General features: G+C 40.6%; 1 protein-coding gene across 1 annotated transcript in view; it reads left to right on the top strand.

The window, feature by feature from the left end:
* The first annotated feature begins 2304 nt into the window (after positions 1 to 2304).
* Positions 2305 to 16972, top strand: part of BARX2 (BARX homeobox 2) — a 34889-nt gene continuing 20221 nt past the window's right edge. The window contains exon 1 of the mRNA XM_063417935.1: positions 2305 to 3030. Within this exon, the coding sequence (XP_063274005.1) occupies positions 2808 to 3030 (223 nt within the window). The 5' untranslated portion in view covers positions 2305 to 2807. The remainder of the gene's footprint in view (positions 3031 to 16972) is intronic.

Below are 16972 nucleotides of genomic sequence, written 5' to 3' on the forward strand. Positions count from 1 at the left end.
CTGGTCTGGGCTGACCCCCCTGCTTTTCCTTAGAAATGTCTTGTTACTGACTGACAGGCTCACAGCAGTGCTATTTTCCTCCTTAATTCTGATTGAAAAAGTGCTTTAGTCAGTGAAATGGAGGATTGTGTCCCTTGGATTAATTCCCTCTCGGAAAAGGGCAGAAAACCTGGTTGCTGTGTGTGCCTGGTGCACACAGACTGTGTCAAATCTCCTGCCCTCCAAACCTTCTCGATTGTGCCTTTCACTTCCCAGCCTCCCGTCCGGTCCCAGCTCTCAGTCACGAGAGAAACCTCGGGGAGAAGCACTTATCAGCAAGGCTGTCCCACGTGGAAAGGGTCCTGCGGCTCCAACAGCTGCTCGGGGTTTGAGTCCCCTTGGCAGATGTTAGCTATTCCAGCCACTTCATTAATTTTGGAAACAAAACCCCCGATTATTCCTGACCAAAGGACTCTCTTTTTGATTGACACCCAGCGTGTGTTTCATACAACATAACCCACCGTATTGCTCTGGACACTTGCTTTTAAAAAAACATTCATAAAAAGAAATAAAGTTTCTAGAGATGCGTCAGTGTGAGTTAATCCCACCTGCCAGTTCATCTGCTTAGGCTCAGGTGAGAGCGTCGCATTTCCAGAGTACAGACAGAGGTGCCAGCCACACACCTCTGGATATTCAGCCCTTGGGATGTGAGAAAGAAACCTTTAAAGACACGCAGAGTCTCTTGTCCCGCCGGCACTGGTGTGCAAGCTCAGCGAGCCCACGGCTTGCTTCCCGTCGTGGTTTCTGGGCTGGATCTAGTCAAGCTCCTGAAATACTCTTCAGGAAACATTCCTCTGCTGTGTCAGGTTTTGCAAAGGCAGGAAAAACAGGATAAATTTGAAGTGGGAGTAGGGGGGCTGCAGCTCCTGGCTGAACCCCAAGGAAACACAGAGCAGTAAAATTCCATTTGCTGCTGCTTTGGGGCTTAAATCAGTGGCTTGCTCACTGTTGCTTCCGAAATATTCTTTGAAATAATTATCAGCAAGTACTAATTGCTAAAGTTAACGTTGCTGGTAATTACTCTTTTGTCTCCTAAAAAAAAAAAGAAGAAAGTGTCTGATGAAGAAATGTGCTCTTGAAATAGTTTATGTCCGAATGAAGAGGTGAGTACTCATAAAACTACATTCATAACAAAGTCAGTTCATCTGCTTAAATATTCATAGTTTGTTTAGGAATTAAAGCAGCAGTTTATGTAATTTAAAAAGAGTTATAAAATCACAAAGAAGTTATTGAACTTATTAGCTGTTATTCAAGTTAAATTCCTTGTCATAAGATCACTTTAGTTTCTCAAAATAGAAAGAAATAAAACCATTTCAAACTAATTTATTTTAAATGAGAATGTCATCCCAATGGTTTAAAATGAGCAAAACACTTTGCTTTACATTTGTTTTAACATAATTTGCTGTGCTGTTTTGTAAAAAATGTAATGAGGCTTGAAGAAAAAAAAGTTCAAGGGATATATCGAAAGTCTGATATATTCTTGCATCTGCCTTCCAGTTTTGACAGTGTATCGACAATGTGTCTTATTTTGATTTTGAGTCTCTATAAATGAGCAACTGTTTCACTGAAATTAAATGAAACTTTGAACTGAAAAAAGGAAGTAGTGCTTTTACAAAAGATGTTAAAGATAGTTTACAGTGTTTTAAAGGCTTTTTAAAAATACAGTTGAAAAAATAAAAGTTGTTCAAATCATTGATGAGAGTTTGAAATGGTTGTTGCCTTTTGCAAACACAGATTGAGTTTTCTGTAACTAAAATAAGTTTGCTGCCATTTGGATTGCCAAAGCATGAGAACCGAAGGATGGCCGATAACTTTTTGCAGATTATATTTAAATCCTTGTGTGAAACCTGCAAATAATTCTTTGAGGGGTAGTGTATCTCCATAATGAGCCTCTCTTACCCATTTAAAGTTAGTGAGCTGGCTGTGGGTTCTGGAAAACCTGCATCAACCACTTAATCCAGAGGATTCCTCCTGATACACCTTTCCCTGAGTAGGGTGTCCTGATTATTCCTGTCGGAGGCCATGGAGATGAGAAATAAAACTCACCCCACAGCCTGCTAAGAAAACTTCCAGTGAGGAAGCCTCACCACCCCTCAGCAGAGGGGCTGGAAGCTCAGTTTCGCAAAAATCCATCTGAACTAAGCAGGGATCCAGCAGAAAATAATCTCAGGCTTGGGGTCCAAGTAATCCCTCTCCAGAGAAAAATATCTTCTACACAGTGCTCCTGCAAGGCACGTATAAACAGGATTTTCGGATTTTCTTTTCCCTGTGCCACTCTTCAGCACTTTGCAGTTCGGGAACAGGTTTGATGCCGGTTGGGGAAAGCTGACGGGCCCGGGGATGCAGCACTCTGCTCCGGCAGCCCACATTTTAACTTTTTTAGATAATTACAATCCAGAGAAGAGGAGGAGGGGGAGAAGAAAGAAGGAAAAAAAAAAAAAAAAAAAAAAAAAAAAAAAAAAAAAAAAAAAAAAAAAAGCCACACACCCTAATATCTTTAAATAGCGAGTAGGGAGGGGAGAGGAGCGGCGGATCCTCCCAGCCCGGCGCAGGGTAACAATGGTGCTGGGTGCTGGCAGGGAGCAGCGGGCGCCCTGATTGACAGCCCGAGCCTCCTAAAAAGGCCGCGGAGCGATGGGAGAGATGCTTATCGGCGCCTTTATATAGCGGGGAGTCGGCGGCGCGGCGGGGACAGCGCGGACACCGCGGCCAGGCCCGGGAGCCGATGCGAGCCGGGCGCGGCTCTGCCGCCCCGCAGGGCTCCCGCCATGCACGGCCAGCCCCAGCCCCGGCCGCAGCCCCGGCCCGGCCCGCAGCCCCCGTCGCGCCTGCCCGCGCCCGCCCGGCCCAAGGCAGGCAGGAGGCGCTACAAGACCTTCATGATCGACGAGATCCTCTCCAAGGAGACCTGCGACTACTTCGAGAAACTTTCGCTGTACTCGGTGTGCCCGTCGCTCCTGGTGCGCCCCAAGCCGCTGCACTCCTGCGCCGGTAAGCGAACCCCAGCGGTGCCACCGAGAGGAGCGGGGGGCTCGGGCGAGCGGCTCCCGCAGCTCCCACCGCGTCCCCCCACACCCTGCCTGAACCAAGCCCGGCTCTCACACCCCATCCCGGCTCCCTGTTTGCCCGTGCCCGGATCGTTGTTAGCTGCTATCAGTAACTAGCAGATACCAGTTAGCGAGTAGCAGTTTTGTGTTACTGTCAGTGTGTAGTGGTGGGGTTCAGCCTAATCGTCGTCGGGCTGTGCACTGGAGCCAATATATAACCAGTGCTGATGCTAATGAGTTAAAGAGCTCTACAGGAGTCCAGCTCTTGTAAAAATCGTCCTTCATCTCATGCTCATTAAAACTTCCGCTGTTTTTTCATAATGTCTGTGTGAGTACAAAGAAATTAATAGAAATATTGTGAAAAGGAGAAAAATTCTATAGAGGCACAGTTTTTCTATCCTAAATTATCTTTTTCTTTGAAAAAAAAATAGATTATTTCTAATCTATAAGCAAAGATGGGAAAATACTTGTAAAGATTTTGCAGACACCACAAATAAATATGCACAAGCGGCTCTGCCCTGAACAGGCAACACGATGAGCAACTGGGTCTTGACCACGGGCATTATAAAATTTCACAAGCAGGCTCGTCTCATGTGGGCGTTTAAAAATCCACATTAAAAGTGAAAATAGTATTCTTAGAACACATTCCAGATTTTTAAGAATATTTTTAAAAATACCTTTTTTGGGTGAAGCAGGCAGTTTTCCAGATTTCTTTTCTTCCCATAAGGCCGTATTTCCAATGGTGACACATAATGTGTCAAGAGAAATGAGATGATGAAATTGCTACTTAAAAATGCATTCTTCAAAATATCAAAAAATATTTGGAAAGGAGTAGTTACCAGTAAAAATAATACCTATTTCAAGGTCATAGAATTCTATTTTTCCTCCTTCTCTTTGCTAGAAAAAGTTCATTTTGCCCCTGTATTATGTTGTGTTTAAAACCTCAGGGCCTGTACTTTGGCGTAGGTTTTGTGGTTTAGTTTGTGGTTTCTTATTGCTGAATATACATAAGGAGGATCTTTTCAGCTCTTAGCAGAGCTGTGCTGATAGAAAACTTGCTGTTAGGGTACACTAAGGGTTTGACAAGTAGACTAAATCCTTGCTCCAAGCATAAATCTTCCTTCAACCTCAATATTTATTTTGTAAATACTAGTTATTAAAGGTCCAGGAGGGATTAGGTTGCTGGATCAGAATTAAGACCCATGATGACCAGCTCTTGGGAAGAAGTCGCGTGAACATTGTGATCCTCCATCAACATTTATTTCTTCTAGCCAATTTGTGTGTGGTATCCCTTGCCTTCCTTAAGTAATTGCTGACATATTTTATATAAGAACTAGCTGTTAATCAAGATATTGCTGACAAGGGAATTTTTGAGAGCTGATCCCTCGCTACTGTGTAGTGAAATTCAGTGCTTGGCCAAAACGTCCTGAAGGGGTTTGGTGCGTGGCAGCGATGCACAGAGTGCCTTGTTCTGCCTGCAGACCTCAATCCAGCAGGACAAGGAAAGAGGCTTTTCTCTCTTTCTGTACAAGAAGAGGAAGAATTAGAAAAGAAAGTCCCATTAGCACCCAAAAGGAATATTAGCATGGATATTATCAGTGTCGAGAAGCATGTACAACTACTTGGCATAAAAAATACAGTTTGAATTTCACCTGATAGATCGTCGGGGTTTTGGATGGGTGAGGTGCTACTCTCACCACCCACCATGGAAAAGAGAGAAATTTTTGAAACGCGTAGTTCTGGCTCAAATATAGCAAGCATTGTCTTTGCAAGAGTGATGTATATTCAGTAAATAATCACTAATAATCCCTGTATGATTCAGCAGTGGGTTAAGAGTGATGGTAGTGAATCTTTTGAGGTTACTCTTCAATTAAAGCCTTATTTCTCTTTGTGCCTGGGATCTTTAATGAATTTGCCCTCAAGGCTGTGATTCTAGCCCAAGCTCTGGCCTCTCCCTATGTTAGGCCGGGTTGTGGATATCTGCTTCTAATGGACTAAGCTGTATGGAATTGCAGCACTTGTAAAATGAAGTACAGAGAGAGATTTGCTTGTGGAATTAATATCATAGGGGAAACTGCTACCAAAGTCCACACTTCCAAACTTTCAGATTCTAATGTGTATAGGCACAATTCGAGTCTTATGTGTATTAGGCAATGGGAATAGGGTTTTTTATTAAAGGAAACTATTGACTAAGAAATGTACATTAGCACAAAAGATATCTAAAAGTGAAAGAATTAGAAAATTATCCAATATAGATCTGTAACAAAATTAAAATAAAATAAAAACCAAACCCACGAAGACACAAACATAGAGTGAAAATAAACCTGAAACCTCCAAACTACTTGGGGGCTAAGGGCTGCAGAAATATAGCACTACAGGAATACTGTATGGCATTTAACTTACTGCCTGAGTTTCCTTTGCCTCCGGAGTTAATCAGGAAGAGAGTGAGCACTTAGTCTCTTCATGATCTAAGAAAATGAGTCGTAACCTAAACCACAGAGATTTGTTACTGTACCATCGGTGCTGGGACTTGGGAGTGTTTGAAACAGTGATGAGTAATGATTACTCCAGCTGAACACCTCCTCAGTGGCTTTTTCTCAAGGCAGGAGTAGGGATTTGTAGATGTTTTCATGGGCTAAAGAGTTAATATTACTTTCATTTTGGGTGAAGTCAGAGGAGGCTGATATGCCTTTATAATTTATTTGGAGCTGAAAGACATAAGATGTTGTACATGTGCAGCGTGTGTGTTCAACAACATCCCCGGTTAAGAGAGATCGGAAAACTTTGCTGACCCAATAGAAAAGGGTTTTTATTTTGGCTGTGATGAATTGCTGAATATTTAACTGAGTGCATCTGAATTGGAACAAACCAGATTTGTCAAGTAGAGGCAGGAGGTGGAAGAAGCATTTGGGACTTTTCCGATGCATCTTGAGGCCCAAGATTGACATTTTAGTTGTGAGAAGCATTTGTGAGGTCTAATGCAACGCTCATGAATGTTGCTGGGGAGATTCCTGTTGAAGACAGCTTGGAATAAGCCCCAACCTTTTTTTTTTTTAAACTGCAATTCCCTGTGAAAATGTTCCATCATTAGTTTATAGTTTGGTATATGAACATGTATTGTGGTGCTTATTGAACCAAAAACACAAAGCTGAACCAATACCAAATCTGTAACAAAATGCTAGTCTGGATTCAGAGCCATTATGATTAAAATTTTAAAGACTAAAAATATTTTCAGGTGGTGATTAATGCTACTTTGATTCATGACTTTTTGGGCTGTGATGACTGAGTGAAAATACTATTTCTCTTGTTTCATTATACTTATATTTTTATTGGCTTTTCATATTATGTCACAATTAATTTGTATAAGTAATGATACACTGTTCATGTGCTTGGTTTGTTACAGTGATTGCTGACGGTTGCTTTTTGACTGCAGAGTCCTATCAGAATCACTTTTCAAATTGTCTTTATATAATTTTTCAATTAAAAATATTTATAGGCAAGCCTACTCCAATTCTAGTTTGTTTACACTATTTTTTATTATCTTGGCTTAGCGATAGATTTAAAATCCAGTTGTCTTATTGGTAGTTTTGGGCATGATAAAAAATCAAAGGACACTGTCAGTGGGCAGTGTTACAAGGTCAAATTAGTAAAGCTCCTTATTTATCAAAGGAACTAAAATAATTTGAAAATGAAAACTAGGCTGGAGTGTGGAGGGGAGTTGTGTGAGATCCCTGGTCTTAGTGGAATTTGTGACATTGTGTGTTAGTAATCAGTAATATTGGTCTTGGATGGCCTTATTAAACTGTCCAAATGAATTGAGATGGCTGGATTAAAAGTAATCACGTTGCCTTCAATTGCAGAGTTCAGTTATTTCAGCAAAGTTGGTTGTACAAATTGTTAATTGTCTGTGCCGTGTATTCATTTGTACCAGGCCCTATTCCAGAGCTCATAAAAAAACCCTCAAATTTGAATGTGTCGTAGTGGTTTATAATTTAAATCCTAATGAGCAGAAGAGTAACTTATGTCTATGGCAAGTTTTTTTACTAGTCCTTATTTCAGGAAAGGCTGTGTTGATTTCTCTTTAATTGCTATACCAGAACAACACCTTGCTAGGCAAAAATGTACCTTGGATCAGTGTGGCCTCGCTTATTTTCTGAGAGAATTGTCTGCTAAGATAGAAAATGTTTACCCATGTTTTAGGGGAGTTGTGCGGAAGAGGATTCTACTGCTCTGTGTAAAAAAGCACCACAACTTCGGGAAGTGAATGCAACCTTAAGTTTCTCCACTTGATTTTTTTTTTGCCTTTTTTAAAATTTACTACTCTGCTTGCTGGTCTGTGCAAAATGTTTCCCTTAAAGATCATTAATAATTATTATTATTTGCTCTCTTCAAAATATTATTGGGATTTTTAGTTTGGTGATTGGATTTTTTTGGTTTGTTTGGGTTTGGTAGGGGTTTTTTTTTTTTTGAGTTCAAGATATTCAGGATTTGTGTGGCTGGGATTTTAATGTAGGCGGGTATCTAGTATAGAATTGTTCAAATCTTGAATTCTTCTCTTCCAGTTCTATGTCTGTCTTCTGTTGTTTTCTCTAAGGATGAAATTGGGAGCTAGTTATTCCAAAGGGATCTTTTGAACTGTCATTTTCCTCAAATAAATGATATTTTCTGGATTACACTCAGCAGTACCTGGAGCTGCTGTGGGGAAGCTGATTCCTTTGGGGAATCATTGCTTGGAAAATAAAGTATGAGGTTTGGTCCTTCTGGTCCTCACCCAGTCTCCTCAGCCTTTTTAGGAAACCATGGTAAGAAAGTAGATTTATTGTCACTTAAAATATCTCAGGTTTTATGTGTGACCTCACAATGAGATTCCTTCTGATTATCTTCCAAAATGCCTTGATACAGGCAAGGCTTGATTTTGCTGTGGGACATTACTTAAAATTAGGGTGGAAGCCATTTCTTTTGCTCAAATACTTGGTGAATCTATTCCTTTAAAGTGAACACATTTTGCTATGGAATTCCTGGGGGAAGACAGAACACTTGGGAAAAGAAAAGGGAATCCATGCAGTGTGGGTGTTCCAGGATGGGGAAAAATGAGCTGCCATCCATTCATCGTGTTTCCAGTCTGGAACATCACAACTGGATAAATCCCACTGAATAAAGCTGATGTGGAGTGGTGGGGGCACCTTCTGCCAGGCTCACTTGGACTTTGGTGTGTCCCGCACTCCCCGAGCCCGGGAGCTGCAGCTGGGGCTGGATTGTCACCCCCAGGACACTGCCTGGCATCCCAGGAAATTGTACAAGGTCTTGGAAAGAGTTTTGCTCCTGTGCTGTGGGAAGTTGGTGCTCAGATCTACGTGTCTTAAATGGCTGTTGAGTCCATGAAAAACCTAAGTCCCAAAATGTGGAGGGAAGCAGGCCAAAATGAATCTGTGTGTTTATGCAGTAGGTGCCAACCTAAATTGCAAAGCTGAAAATGTCTCTGTGTGGAAACCTGCATTGTTAACAGGCTGTTCAGGATTTTTGCTGATTATTTGTGCAAACATATGAAGAAAAAAAAAACCCAACTTTGAAAACTGCCTGATTTTTTTTTTTTTTGTTTACAAATTTCAGTAGAAATCTATAGTTGAGTAGCAAAAAGTAAAGGCAAAATTAGAGAGGAATTCTATTAATCCTGAGAAATACAAAATGCTTCCTCTGTAGGTGTCTTTGATCCAGTATTAGTGAAGCTACTGAGTATTTTTAATAGATATAAGATAGTTCAGAGATGACATTTCTGCCTAGAAATGGCAGAAGGTGCAGTCACAGTTACACTGCTGTCTCTGAGCATTCCTGTGAAAACCCAGAAAAGTTAGGATTTCCTGGTTGGGACTGTGTCCCAGCTCCTGCAGTGGGATTTATTCAGGTGCAACTTTGGGAAAATCTGAGTTTTCTCAAACTCTCCATAACTCCTGTCTACTTTAGCCCTACAAGGGAAAACCTGTCTGTGGATGAGGACCACTTTATCAACCCAGGTAAATGAAAGAAACCTATGGACTAAAATCAGATTCCTCTGTACTTGCTGTAGGTTGGGCACAACAGTTAATTTTAAAGAGCCTAGTGTTTTTCAGGGTGGCCATCTTGGGGTTTAAGTGTTTTGATGTTTTAGCAGAAAATCTAATTCAGATATGCCCAAAAGTGTCATACACGGAATAATAATGGGCTGGCTGATGATAAATGGCTACTTGGAGAAGTGCCTGTTAATTTTCTTTTTTAGATTATATGCAGTTCTAGATGTGGCATTTCAGAAGGAAATTCTGATTCAAATCTGGATTTGAAAGCAGATCTCAGGACCGAGCAGAGAAATCTGTCTCCAAAGAAATTTCAGTGCTAGATATTAAAATATCTGTAATAAATCTGACTTTTGCTGTCTTATCTTGGCACTGTTAATAGGAATAAAAGAATTAATGAATGGCAAAATTACAGTGAACAAACCAGAAGATCACACTCCAGCGATTGCAATAAAACCTACTACGTCAAGTAATCAGCATTTTGGTTGTGGTTGGGCATGAATAAGCATTGTGGAGGAATGCTATAATAGGAGGCATTAATGAATCTGGGATTCCACTGGGAAAATTGACACCTACGCCTCATTTTCTAAAGCCTCACAGCTGGCACTGAAGCACAGTTTAAATCCATCTGCACAGTGAGTTAGGTTTAAATGCAGCACTTTTGTTAAAAGTGTTCTCAATTTGGCCACTGCTCATGGAGACTGCGCAGTGCAGACCGAGTGCCATTATTATTTTGAGGACTTTTATTGACCTTGCTACTGTAGAATGGAGGAAGAGACCATCTCATCCTGTAGAATCAATGACCCCCAGCATTGCTGCCTTCAGGACAAGTTGGACATGAACTAGGGCAAAAAATCCTTGCTGGGGAAGGTGATGAAAAGGAATTGAGAGTGTTAAGAGCTGATGTGTGAAACTCCCATCACCCCACCAGGCTTGGGGAGCAGAGCAGGGCAGTAACTAAGGAGACTTTGTATTTTTTCTTCTGTTGTGTTGAGCAGTACGTTCCTTTCCCATCTGTGTGCAGTGACAGCTCCCTGGATCACAGCTCTGGCAATGTATGGATCCACCTTCAGGCTGGATTTTCTGCCGACAGGAGTGTTAGAAATGAGACACTTGACACGGCCAATATATCAAGCAGCAATTCAATTTAATAATTAATTAATTAATTAGCATGGTAAAGTGTGAGCAAAGACAGCTCTGGGTGCAGTGCAAGGATTTTCCCTTCCAACTGCGCACCGATTGCTGGGATTTTATTGGCTATATTCATACATATTCATAAGCTTTTCTCAGCAGTTTCTGTTTCCAATATTTAATGTCATTATTCAATACCTATTGTGGTCTATTTTAAATTTCAGTACTCCAGGATGTACATCCAGGATATGTATCCCAGGTGGTGGGGTCAAGCTTCCAGATGTGGGGTCCAGTTTCTGTTTTCCAGGTCTATCATTCTTTGATAGTGATGGTCAGTTTCCCTCTTCAGGAGCCAAAAATCAGCAAGCTGAAATATTTTCTTCCATATCCAGAATGACTTTTTTACCAGTCTGTGAGAAAGCCTTTTTACATTCTAAAACTACAGTTTAAAATTCTTTAATACAAAACAAGCTTTTAAAGTTATAATTCAAAGACACTTATTACAGAATAGCTTGAGGTTTATAACAGGTAATTGCAAGCAAAGTTTGTTCAAAAAACCTTCTTCCATGCTTTCTTCAGTTGTTTATTAGAATTCATTTTTATAACTGTCCCATGGCCGTGTTCTACAATTACAATTACACAGATTCTTTTTATTTCCCTGACACGAAACACAACTTTGTATTTCACAGGAGTGTTGTGAGCAGCTTTGGGTGACGGAGCAAAATCTGTGCTTTTCCAGCTCCAAGTCACTTCCATGCCCTCACTGCCGGCCTGTGGGGAAGGCAGGTTTGCATGGAATGCACACAATGAGCGGCAGAGCCGGGATTGATCTGTCAGGAACTGAGCTCTGGAGGCACTTGCTCAGTACAGTGCCTTGAGTTTTTTCTAAATACACTGCTGGGTCGGAGAAAGGCTCTGCTCTGCTTGCTCAGACAATTTAATTTCTTGATTCTGCTCATCTGTTTCTTCTGCTCAGCCCCTGATAATAGGTGCCCAGTGTTAGAAGTGACTGCTGCCCTGATGGAGCCAAAGGAAACCTGGGTTTGCGTTTGCAGGCCATGTACAAAATTTCATCATATCCAGGTGAAAATTGGACAAGTCAGTAAAACTGATGTTTTGGCTTGTTGGTAGATTGAAGAAATAATCATTATGTGCCTTTTTCAGTTCAGAGCAAAGCAAAACATAAATTTAGCTTGACAAGGGAGAGGTTTAAAAGGTGTGTGTATGTGTAAAATCAGATCAGAGAAAATAGGAATAAAATACTGAAAATTTATCTTCTAAAGGCTGAAGCAAAACTTAAAAAGTTTTAATTGTGAAAGCACTTTCCTTTTTATGAGACATTTGGCAAAGCAAGGAAGTTACTTTCAGTATTGCAAAATTTTATTTTGTTTTCTTTTTCAAGGAGAGAAAGTTTCAATTGAACATTTTCCATCATTTCTGTGTAAGAATTGCTCCAGCTGGATTGCAGAACCCAGAACACGGGTTCAAGAGCTTTGCTTGCTAGGAAATGACAGTTCCTTGGAAAAATTTGGACCTGTTTTGTGATCTCAGTTGTATTTGTGTAAACTCTGTAATAGAATAGGATCACAAGGACAGGCTAATGGGAGCTGAGCAGTAGAAGCCTGATGTTATCCATTATTTCTTGGGATCCCAGGATTGTGGGAGAATTTAGCTGAGGGATTTCTAACCCAGAATTCCCAGTGCTACATTTTAATGACATCTTTAAAAATACAGATTTGGTATTAGGACCTGGCTAAGACACAAATACTTAATATTTTCCATTTTCCAGTGTTTTCCCATTTCCTCTCATGCACCTTTACATTTTGACCCATTCTTGGCCAGAACACAGCACAGAACAACGCTCATATACCAGCTACAGGTTTATTTCAGCTGTTTAGAACAGCGGAGATCCCTTTAAGTAACTGAAGAGAAGGGTGAAGAACAGTCTTTCAAAAAAACTCCATCTTCCTGAACATGGACCCCTGCACTCATATTAAAAATATATGGACTGCAGGTAGCACATCCAGAATACCTAAGCTCTGTCTAAAAAACAGAATCTGAAAGAACCTTAACAGACAAATCTGCTTTGTTGTTAAGTTTTCTCTTTTAAAAAATCACACTTTTTTATATGAAAGGACTTTCCATACAACAAAATCACAATTCCCTTTGGAGATGTGATAACAGAAAGTTTGCAAATAGATGGTCTTTTCTCTAAAAGACCATATATTCGTCTTTTGGACCAATTTCAGAATTGGAATTGGAACCAATTTCCTTTGGACCATTTCAGTGGCCTCAATGTGTTTAGATGCGTATGTTCAGGTCTTATGTTGTAAATTTTTAGACATGGCAGTGGTTTCTATTCATGTAGGTCATTGTGTGACTCCAACAGGATGACTCATGCAAAGAAAGGGTTGAATTGGAAGTATTTATATTTGCCCTGTATTTTGGATAATCTTACTACTCTTTTTCTGGATTTTCATCAGAGTAAGAGAGTTTTCCATGTAGGCACTAAGTCATCTTTAAACACTTGGCCACCATTTGCCCTTGGATATTTCTTTTAATGATTATTTTGCAAGTCACAGAGCAGTTAATCACTCCTTTTCCTGCCAGTGATTTTTTTTTTCCAAACTGGGATTTTTTTCACCTTACAGGGGTTGAATTTCATCTGAATTAAATTTTAATAGACATCTTGAGAACTAATGTTGAAGCAGCAAGTTCCTGTACCTTTGAGTGTGCAGGTGCCTATTGCCACATCCAGTGCAGGGCTGCCTACGTTGATCCATTAAAGAACAGAGCTCTGTTGTGTAAGCACAGAAGGGCTGAAGCTTTAATAAAAACATATCCTTTTCTTTTAGAAGACAGAGAAATGTGTGTGATATGTTTGTGGTTACTTAAACAGGGTATTCTATGACAGATTAATCTGTCATCTCTGAAATAAAATTAGCAGTGGTGGTACTTTATTATGGAAAACGTCTCCTTGCATGTTGCACATAACATGATAGGCCTTATGGAAGGCCTAGTGTTCTGGATGGTGTTTAATCCTGTGCCTCAGAGAGGAAAAATAGAAAAGGCCCCCTTAAACAGAAACCAGTACTGTAATCATTGATAGAAGATAGCTCTCTCAGCTTCTCTCAGAAGAAAATGGTGAGAAGTCTGAAGCAAATGGGATTTTTTGGAGAAAAAAAAAATTGTGTTTGTGAACGCATTCCAGTCCACCCTTCTGCCTGTTTTGTTCCAAGCCTCCTATTGACAGCTTTACTAACAGTTCATTTTGCTCCTGTGTTGACAAAGCTGTGGAGGAGCTGATATTTGGAGGTTTCTGTGGATGGTACCAGGAGGTTTTGGGTTCAGCTGTGTTGTGCTCTTGGCTTTCCTTGAGCAGGTCTGGTTTAGGTGGCTGCATATGGTGAAATTCTCCACTGAGGGTCAGGAAGCTGTGCCTGAAGTTAAAAGGGTTGGTTTCACCTTGTTGCAATAAATTACAGAGCAATCATAAATGATAGGAAGGAGTTTGATGAAGTGGGTGAGGAACAATTGATGGATTACTTTAGTTAAAATTACTTAGAGCCCAGTCCAACTCCCACTGAAGTCAATTAAATTGTAACTGGATCAGGGCCAGAATGAGTCAAATTCAGTTATGCCTTAAGTGTAAACATTTTAAAGCACATTACTGCAAGGTAGTTCAGCGCTTAAATTACATTAAAACAAAAGCATTTGTGAAATCCTGACATTTTATTTTATTTGTAAAGCCCTATTAAAGGTCTTTTTCTTGTGGCTGTGACAGACCTCTTTGGCTAATCCCCAGAGCACCTGTCTGTTGTGAAGAGATGTCACAGCCATTGATACTGTAGATGAATTTGTCCATCACAGACTTGCCACTGAAGCGATTGCATCAGAAGAGGCAGCAAAGATGACTGAAAGGAGATTGTAGAAATCCCACTGCTGTTTCATCTAATTGTCAAGATTTAGAGAGCTTACTTGTGTAAGTATCAACTCGTAAATTAATGAAACTTTAACATGAGCTAATCCCAAAGCTGGAATGGTTATGGGTATTAATCTGTTTCTCAGCTGAACAAAGTACAGCATCCAAAACATTACTTAAAAATAAATAATCTACATGATAAAATGGTGGGTTTATAAATAAGTTCAAGTATGGCAATGTTTTCACAAAATTGGGCAGATTATCTTTTAAACTGTAATTCTCAGGCTTCCTTTAAGACAATTTATGTATTTTTAATACATTCTGGATTGATTCTTTTAATTCTGTCCTCAGAATTTTTCCTCCCTGTCCATTTCCAGCAGAGCCAGGGAGCAGTTCTGAGCTGGAGATGTAGGGTCTCCTGGCTTGCATTTGTCTGACTGTGTTGGGAGGTTAGAGCTCCATATCCCAGGTGCCATCCCATCAAAACCTTGGGTTATGGCAAGCTGTGCAGACAGCAGGGAATCTCTGTTCTCTGGGATCATCCCCATCTCCAGGTAAACTAAATTCGTCTCTGCACAGACGATCTCCCAGTCCATGCCAAGTGCTGGACTCTGCAGGTGTGGGATTGGTCTGGCTTGGTTTCTGTCTTTGTAGCAGTTGTGCTAAAATGAAGATAGGGCCTGATCCTGGTTTTAATGGCATGACAATGGTTTGGCTGTGTGAGAGGTTCTGTGTGGAGGATGGAGGGGCTGGACACGTGTGGGAATGGAAAAGATGGATTTGACTCCATGCCCAGCTGGCGTGGGAGTGCTGGAGTATCTTATTGCTGTGTACCTGGCTCACGGACTGGGCTTTGGGCTGGAAAACTCAGCTTGGCAAAACATTTCCTTTTCTTCTGTGCTGTCACAGTTTTTGTAATTGTTTTTGCCTTTCTGTTTTCCTTGTTTTCTATTAATAGCAGGATCAATTAATAGCTTCCACTGTCACATTCTACAGAGTTGGCAACTATGAAATAGAAATTTGGCCTTTGAAGAAGGGGAAAAATTATACCCATCCAGCAGCTTTAATCAGGAAAAAGGAACAGAACTGTGATAAACATTAGTACAGGACTTCAGTGGCATATACTCAACCATGGAAAAATACTGTCCCTTTTCTCCCCCGTCACTGAGCAAAACCACTGCCATAAGAGCAGTGAGACTCTTTGATGGCAACTGGTGACTCTGTGGCTTTAATATTTGAAAAAGCTGATCCAGGGCTTATTTCTCCCTTTGCAATATTAGCACAATTAGTCATGATACAACTTGTAAAAATGCATTAAAATCAGCTGGCAGCTTTTTAAAACCTGAGCATTGCTGTTCGCTCCTCACAGACACTGCTCAGCACAGCCTTATCTCATCTCTGAGCACAGCTTTGGGGGTGCCTTTGAAAAAGCAAACCCATCAATGAAGCTCTCACCTGCTGGTGGTTTTTATCTCTGAGCTTCCACCCACAAAACAAAACTGGTGCTTTCCTGTAGTAAATTACAGGATAGACAATTCTTTTGGCAGTGAAGGATACTGAGAAGCCTTACGTTCATCACAGTGTCTTGACAGTGACTTTGGTTGAAGAAAACCTTTCCTTTGGAAGAAATATCTGGGAAAAACTCCTGAGAGTGCTTGTACTTCTAGGAGGTAGAGACAATGATGAATTTCTGAATTTCTCAGGTGTGATTTTGCCCTGTGCAGGGCTGGGAGTTGAACTTGATGATCTTGTGAATCTCTTTTAACTCAAGATATTTTTTGACTTTAACTCCTTGATGATGATTTGCTGGGACATATCCCACTCTGCTCTGAATCAGTCATGCCTATGAAGCATTCACTGAATATTTCTTTCATTTACATATGGAGTAAATTATAATGGAATTACTGCCACCACCCATTGCTGCAATGTAAATTAACTGAAAAATCCACCCAGAAGAAAGTGTTCATTTGCAGTACCTGTGTATAGCATTAGTGTAATTTAAAATGTGGTGGACTATTAATTTTCCTTCTCAAAATGTTTGTTTTTCCCAAAGCCAATCATGGGTCATTTGCCTTCAGTAACTGATGCCAACATTGGAAATACTTGTCCAGTTGATGACAAACTTAAGTGTTTGACAAATTACCAACTCTGGTTAACCTGGGGCCAGTTTACACCTCAGGAGAAAATTCAAATACACACCTCATCTAGTTTTTGTCCACAAGAATTTTCTTCATTCAGGTGTTTCACTTGTTACAGCTATCAGTAAGTAGTGGGGCTTAGGTATTTTCGCCTGCTGCAGAGATGTCCAAACACTCCTTTTCTCAGTACCTCTTGATTTTCCTCCTGTCCCCTCTTATTTTCTTCTTGAAGTCAATAGATGTTTTGGGTGTGTAGAAAAGGAAAAGGATTTGCATCAGACTGCAAATGAATGACCATTTTCTGCTGAGCATTCATTCATCTGGCAGCTTGGGACATGCCGTGTTGGGAGCAGGGATAACTGAGTGGAGATGGATTTTGCAGAGCCCAGGGAAGAGCTGAGAGCTTTGCAGGCAGTGCTTTGTTCTTGGGCCATGCCTACTTGTCTTTGTCCTTGAATTCATGTTTGACATGGACCCAGCTGAATCCCTCATCCTTCCCACTTTCTAAAGAAAAATGGTGGTTCATTACACATTAGCATCAAGTATTTTAAAATCCTTTGCTAAGAAATGCAAGAGAAGCCCAAAGTCATATGGTCAGTGGGGACTGTGTATGTTTAACTGCGTGTGTGTAACTGTGCTCTTCATGAG

Source organism: Prinia subflava, chromosome 22, assembly GCF_021018805.1.
Source record: "Prinia subflava isolate CZ2003 ecotype Zambia chromosome 22, Cam_Psub_1.2, whole genome shotgun sequence".
Taxonomy (NCBI): Eukaryota; Metazoa; Chordata; class Aves; order Passeriformes; family Cisticolidae; genus Prinia; species Prinia subflava.